This window comes from Fundulus heteroclitus, chromosome 4, assembly GCF_011125445.2.
Source record: "Fundulus heteroclitus isolate FHET01 chromosome 4, MU-UCD_Fhet_4.1, whole genome shotgun sequence".
Classification (NCBI taxonomy): Eukaryota; Metazoa; Chordata; class Actinopteri; order Cyprinodontiformes; family Fundulidae; genus Fundulus; species Fundulus heteroclitus.
In genome coordinates, this window is record NC_046364.1 from 35,242,579 (window position 1) to 35,250,109 (window position 7,531).

The following is a 7,531-nucleotide window of genomic DNA, read 5'->3' on the forward strand; positions in this document are numbered from 1 at the left end:
GAGTGCTGTTGACCATTTGTAACCACCAGTCCAATTACAGAACAAACGCTTCTGAAAACGCCTGTTGCCTGCAGGAGAAAATTAGACTTAGAATGGCGACTTTAATATTAAAACTACATGTTGGAAAACTTCCAAAAGCAGGCTTATCCCTATTTAAAAGATGTTTTACACTGTACTTTGTTGCCAAATCAAAACACTCTTTTCACCTTCGCTATACTTAACGGTGATTCTTTGAAAACAGCTGTTAAATTTAAAGAGAGAAGGCTTTTCAAATGTAATCATTCCTCTTAGACCTTTCCATCCTTTGTCAACCATGAACTCCAATATTTAATTGAGATTTTAGAGCAACACAAAGTCGTGCATGATTGGGAAGTGGAATGAAAGGGATAAATGATTTCTTTTTTTTTACATTTTCACAAATGAAAACCTAAAAACTGTGGTGCAAATTTGTATTCAGCCCCGTTTAGTAGGAATCTCCCTTAAATAAAATCGAGTGCAGTCACCTAAAGAGCAAATGAATGCCACTCGTGTTGCCAGATAACATTAGCGAACAAACTCCATCATGAAGACCAAGGAACAAAGCAAGAACAAAATTCAACACAAAACTGATATTTTCCAGTCCTTTTAAAGCTATAGTTGGTAATCCTGTTCAGAAACCTTCTGTAATACTCGGTAAAATGGTCCTTCTATCCTGAAAGTAGTAAATACATTATGTACTCACAAAAAGAAGGTTAAAAATAGTTTTCTGTGGGAGTGGCAAGCCTGTAAAAACTAACCAATCCATGCTCCTTTGTCCGAATGTCATGGATTTCACAGAATTTTGTTCCTGCTCTCATTCCCCTCTGTCCCTCAGGTACTATTGATTGTCCCACATGGCAATCATTCCGACGCACTCGCGTAACGCCAGTGTCCGTGCTCGTTCCTTCATAGTTTCCGCTTGCTGGCTGCACATCTTTATGTATCCGGTTAGCTTAGCGGCTAGGTTAGCGGTTAGCCGTTCATTGTAGCTCTGCTGCTCTCACCGTAGACTTTGAACATTGCTGAGAGTCGCATGAGGCAAACCACATTCATGTTTATGAGAAGAAGAGGAAAGCCTCAGTTTAAAGTAATAAGACCAAAGTTGATTTGGGAGGTTTTTAAGACGCGATTTCCCCTGAAGAGCGGAAGAGCGAGGTAAGCCAGTCTTGCGCATGCTCAGTTATTCAAAAAGGGACTTGGGGAAACTTCCGGTAAAATCAGCGACCCTAGCTTTAATAATCATTACTCATGCTTAGAAACAAATAGCAGGGTTTCCCGCAGCGCTATCTTGGCGAGGCGGCCGCCTCGACAAACCCACGCTACCGCCTCGCCAACATTCCAAAAAAACAAACAAACAAAAAAAAAAACCTAACTCAATATGCTTGCATGTTTATTTGACGTTAACACGCGTTTTTTTGTTGTTACTTTCGCGTGTGCATATAGTGAATGGCAGGGAAGAAACACATGTATGCCCCCCCCCCCCCCCACCCCCACCACCTAACTCACCGCCTCGCCTAAGCACATTCCTGCGGGAATCACTGAATAGAATTTTGAAACATAATTAGACCAGGGTTGACATCTGTCTCGTTCACACCCAGAATTCTCAGAAGTCTGTTTCTTTCTTTGCAGGTAATATGGGGCTTTAATCATGCAAAAAAAACTAAAGCGCTCTCTTTACATTTACATATCACTTTTCCAGTCATACGGACCACTCAAGGAGCTTTACACTACAGCCACATTCACCCGGTCCTTTATCCAAATCAGTAGGCAACTTGAGGTTAAGCGTCTTGCCCAGGGGCACCTTGGGATATGATGGGGAGGCTGGAATCAAACCCACACACTTTTGACTGCACGACTAATCTACCCACTGGCAACAAGGAGACAAAATACAGGTCTGGTAAAGGACCTCTAAATTACACATCACTCAGCTGAAGGTAAAATAATGCAGAAATTGTGCCAAACTGAAGCGATCTCTGAGTTATACTTGCTGGTTAGCTACGTGAAAAGAACAAACCTCCAGCTTCTTATCACATAATCTGAAGGCTCAGATTATTGCTCCTCTCCTTAAGAGAATCAGAATGCGATTACACAAACACGGCCTTCAAGGGCGACGCGGTTTAGGATGAAAAGCACTTGCCATCCAATTAAAAAAAGAAACATCCCAGGGAAACCGGTCTGCCTTTTCGAAGCATATTCTTTCTCAACAGAGTAATCAGAAAGCTACAAACAATGACTTTGACATCTTAATTTGCATTTTCTGAGTGCTGTTTCAAATCTTTGTTTGCCAACAGTAGCTCCTTTTCAGTCAGCGGGAGAGAAAAATGAACATCCTCAACAAACTGCAAACAGCACACGCTGCTGCATTCAGTCATTTAATAAAGCCTACATGCTCTTTGTCCTTAGATGTACATCTAAGGACAAAAAAATAAAAAAACAGAATCCTCAACTCACTGCTGTTTACCCGCATTCAAAACTAATTTAATTTAGATCAATTAAGGCCCGCTGTCAAATGGAGATAGAAAAAAAAAAAAAAAGTCATCCCACGCTTTTCATTTCTCTGTTTATGTAACGGAAGTAGACAATGCAAAGTTTTGCATGACTCAGAGCTCCATTTACAGGAAATGAAGCTACTCTAAAAAAGCCTAAACTGTCCATATCTTTTCCTAGGAAAAGAAACCCTCCTTATGAAAGTTCAAATTGGATGACAAATGCACAGCTCACACAGAAAGCCGGTGTAGGTACCACATCTGCTCGGGTGGTCAGATTTGCTCGCCTCCCGATGACGTCACAATATGGCAACTCCACTCAAACAAACTACTTTGCATCCGAGGTCTCTATTTGTAACGAATCAATTTTTTTTTTGTTAATTTACGGTGATCGGTTGGCACTGTCGGTTATTTGACCAAATGCCTATATTACCTTAAAACACATCCCATTATTGTAATAGGGACACATAAAAGTAATGCAAACTAGTTTTTCCAATGTAATAAATGTATATATATATATATATATAAATCATTGACTATGTAACTATACATGCCCTTTTTTATGCTTCCCTTTTAAAATGTTGAAAGTATTATCAAATATTTTTTTATAGATTACAGGAAATGTGTATATCTTTTTCTCACATTTGTAAAAAAAAAAAAAGTATACTAATAGAATAACTGTATGATCAAAAAAATAAAAGTAAAACATTAATGACCATAATTTGATTTATCTTCAAGGTATTGTGGAAACTTTTCACATGCACAACAGCATCCCATCTTTACTCAGATGGATTGGTTTACAGAATCTCCCAAATACAAGGCTTTTCTAATAAATAACACGACTCAGGTATTTGGTGCTAAACGATCACCGTAAATTAACTGAATAAAATTAATTCGTTACAAATAGAGACGTCGGGCACACTGTAGTTTGTTTGAGTGGAATTGCCATATTGACGTCATCGGGTGGCGCAGGGTCCCAAGCAGATCTGACCACCCGAGCAGATCTGGTACCTACACCGGCTATGTTGCTAAAGGCAGCTTTGGCCTTTATAGAACATCTAATGTCATACCTAGACAATGCACGTGGTCAAAGACGTCGCAGGTGGCGTTGTAGCGCTTGCGGGGACAGGCCACAGTCATACAGTTGGTGGGATTTGAGCAGCGGTACGCAGACGTGTTCAGCTGCCAGCAGAACTGACAGATGATGGAGAGAGTAAAGTTGCTCTGCTGCTCTCCTGACTTTCCCTGCAAATATGATTTAAAAGAAAAAGAAAAAAAAACAACACATTACTACAGAGTCACTCTCACGAGGACTTTGAATAAATCAGACTCATCCAGGAAGTGCTACTCACTACGCAGTGAACGCCTTTCTTGGGTTTACAGGTGAAATCCGCCGGTTTCCCGTAAGTGCAGTTGTATCGATGATTGCACTGAATGCAGCTGGCTGGCAGGCGATCACACGGACCTCCGCTTGGACATTTAGAAGTGTAGCTCTCCTCATCTGTGGGCGGCACTGAGTTTGGATTGAAAATAAAACGCACCAACCAAGTTGACAATAAATAAATAAATGATTGGGTGCGTTGGGTAAAGAATTCCAACTCTGCTTTCAAAGTAGGGTGCCTATTAAACGGCAATAACACAATGTAATGCCGTGGTTATGCATATATGGACACTGTTTTCTGACCAACAACAGTAAAAGGTTATCTTTAAAAATCGGAATGAGATTTCACACATTTTAATAGCAAGTTAAGAGTTAGGAAAAAGGTAAGGGGAGACTAACAAAGGCTTGGATTACAAGTGGAGACGGTGCTTCAACAGCCACCATGTACCCATGACATGTGCTACAACTGTCGCCTTCTTGCATAACGAGAGACAACATCAGATGTAATGGAAAGTCCTTTTTTTTTCAGGTTAAGTTACATTTTGCATTTCATTTGGAAATGGCGTTCCAGAGCCTGGAGGAAGAGTGGAAAGGCGTGTAATCCAATCCGCTTGCAATCAAATGCTCGTTTTATTTTCCAGCAGGGCTTCACACCTGCTCACACTGCCAGGGGCATCGGTACCTGGTTTAATGACCGGGCTTAATTGGCCAGCAAAGGTTTCAGTGTTATAAAGAGGAGGATCCGAGACACTGTAGGCAAGAACGCTAACAGGTTGGAGGCGGATATTAAAGCAACCTGGCCTTCCTTACCACTTGATCAGAACCAAAGGCTGATTGCCTCCATGCCACGCCGCACTGATGCAGTAATCGATGCAAAAGGAGCCCTGACCAAACATTCAGTACAGGCTAACATTTCTACGTTAAAACCCCTTTTTATTTTTATTTTATTTCATACTCCAAATGTTCAGACAAGACTATATTTTTTGTTTTTATTAGCTATAAGCCATAATTATGGAAAAATTTTCTCATTATGATCAGACATTTCTTGACATTGAGTTTTACTTGATAGTCAAAGATATCCTTGAGAAATAAAACATAACACAACATTTTTATCCTGTGCAATTATGTTTTTTTTTTTTTTACCTTAAAAATCAGCAGCAAAATTGTCATCAGTAAAAATTCAAACGGCAGAAATTTGCCTGCATATGTGCTGACCTGGTGACTCTAGCCAAAGCAGGCAGGACTAGAACGAGTCCAGCAGCGTTTAGCCAATCAATTTACGCTCATTTGATCACCTGACACACAAGCGCGTTGGGATGAGGTGAGTCTCTCAACAGTTAGCGGGTTAGTGGCTTAATGAAGAGGAGTGAGGAGGTTTTTCTGCTAAACAGAGATCACTGCAAAACACCAGGTACAGACAGCCATTTAGTTTAGCTATTTTTTTTTCCATTTCACTAAAATGTTTGGCTGACCTGATCACAGCTACTGCTGTCTGCAGAGTCTCTTGTTTTGACCCGGAGGAAGTTCTATGATAATCTCTGTTTTACAGAAAACCTCCTCACTCATTTACAAAACGTGTCTGAGGCAGGGTTTTGCTTTTATATTGGGGCGAGTTACACTTTAACTCTACCTGTATTCAAAAAATGTTTTAATTAGTTTAAATCTAGACTAGATTATGCTAAACTAAACATAGATTGCTAGATATTTGACACCTGTCTTTTTTGTGCAAATTATCAAAACATATGAATATCAACACTGTTTTGACGGCTAAACCAGACCTAGTTTAAAAAGCCTGAGTTATGGGATTCTATGTGCCACAAAAACAGAGAGACTGTCTTTTTACCAAAAGAAGGAGTGAGCATAACTGAGTCTGTAACCAAATTAAATCACCCTCGATGGTCAGTCGTTTTCAGTGGTCAATTATATTTTTAGGTTATTTGTGATCTATAACTACCAATTTATTAAGTACTCAGTACTTGGTAAGTAAACTAAAGTACTCATATGTGTACTCAGTCTGGAAAGAACTGGTAGCGGGACACCCCTCATTTTTGATTGAGTATTAATGTACATGTGGTTTTAAAAACATTGGTCTATAAAATTTTGTTTTTTATCTTTCAGATACTGCATTTACACAACGTCTGGAAATGAAAAAATTTTCCCATGATTAGTTTTTCTCTTCCCTCCCCCCCAATAGATGTACCTAGAAAGGGAAAATAACATAGAACATCTTGAATATAGAACATCAAATAACATTTACTATCCAAGCATGTGCAGGAACTCTGCAAAGGGCTGACTATCAATCTAGAGATACAGGTTATTAACAGCTGTCTTACCTATTTGTACACATGTAATTGTGTGCTAAATGAAAACGAACGCCATATTTCTTATGATGCATGTATACTTTTTGACCTTACCAGAAGCTACAGCTGGGACCACCGGGCTGGTGATGATAGCCCCATGCTGGGCGTCTCTTGTGTAGGGAGGGTCCTGGCCAACATGAGGAGAACTCAGGTATCCTGAAATGGAGAAGAAAACACAGCTTATTCAGGAAAGCTTAGCGCTATCTTCACTGAGTTGACAAGAGGCTACAATAACCTTCCAAATGAGTAGTAATAGCTATAGTTTAGTTCTTATTAACAGTAAAATAAAATGGTTCAATCAGCGCATCTCAGTCAGTATTGTTTTCATTCAGAAGCAGCTAGGTAGCAGGGTTAGCTTGCTATGCTAGCTGGGTGTTGCTAGCTGTGGTTACCAAAACAACAAAGCTAAAGGCTCTTTCTTAAATAAATGTAACTACATATTCGCGCATACCATTTACGCACTGTAGAGACAAATCCATAAACAATATGACAAATATCCCATAATGTTTCCAGCTCCGTCCTCGGTCTGGTCTCCATATGTGACAGCTCGTAGCCATTGTTGCTGCGGAACAAGAAGCAACAGTTGCATTCAAGGAATGTAGGAAACACGGATGATAGAGGGCATTTCTTCAGAACCGATCACGGATTATCGCATACAGCATCAGCTCTTGGTGTTTATTTACTGAACCAATACTGAGTACAGGGAATAAACACTCCTCTAGCTGTTAACCTCTTTTTTTTTTTTTTTTTACTTTTTATAACTTGAATTTACACAAACGAAAAGGGTCTAAACTTAAAAACATACCTTTTTGATATAGATCTACTGGTTAAAAAATTTGAGCATAATTACCACAAAACACAAACCAGAAAAAATAATTTTGTCCTAAATAGCATCCGAGTAGAATCGAAGCTGTTACGGAACGGATTTTCCATGATGTTCCTTGAACGTATCATGTTTAGGGGCGTTCCTAAAGGTACTCTAAAGGCATCTTTTCAATTTACCCATCAACCTCAGTAATTGATTTTTAGAACAGGGAATATAAATACGGTAAAAAGAGATTTTTTTTTAAAATCCAAAAAAATGTAGTGTTGGATTAAAAAAAATTAATTGACTTTCAGCATTTCATTACTTGTGAATTACATTTTGACACATTTAAAATGTATTTTATTTAACAATTAATCACCTATATAAATATTTAAATTATTAGGTTGTGGCATTTTGGTCCTCAGTAGATGCAGATAGCATTTCGGCTTCCTGCACTTAAGACATTCCTAAATACAGTTTT

General features: G+C 39.1%; 1 protein-coding gene across 1 annotated transcript; it reads right to left on the minus strand.

Annotated features, from left to right (window-relative positions):
- Positions 1 to 6,844, minus strand: tm2d3 (TM2 domain containing 3; the record flags this gene model as incomplete). The annotated part of the gene is given in 5 exon segments (XM_036136474.1): positions 1 to 68; positions 3,575 to 3,749; positions 3,857 to 4,017; positions 6,300 to 6,401; positions 6,697 to 6,844. Coding segments are annotated over 5 exon segments (612 nt in total), but the record flags the coding sequence as incomplete, so codon positions are not given.
- Positions 6,845 to 7,531: the final 687 nt, after the last annotated feature.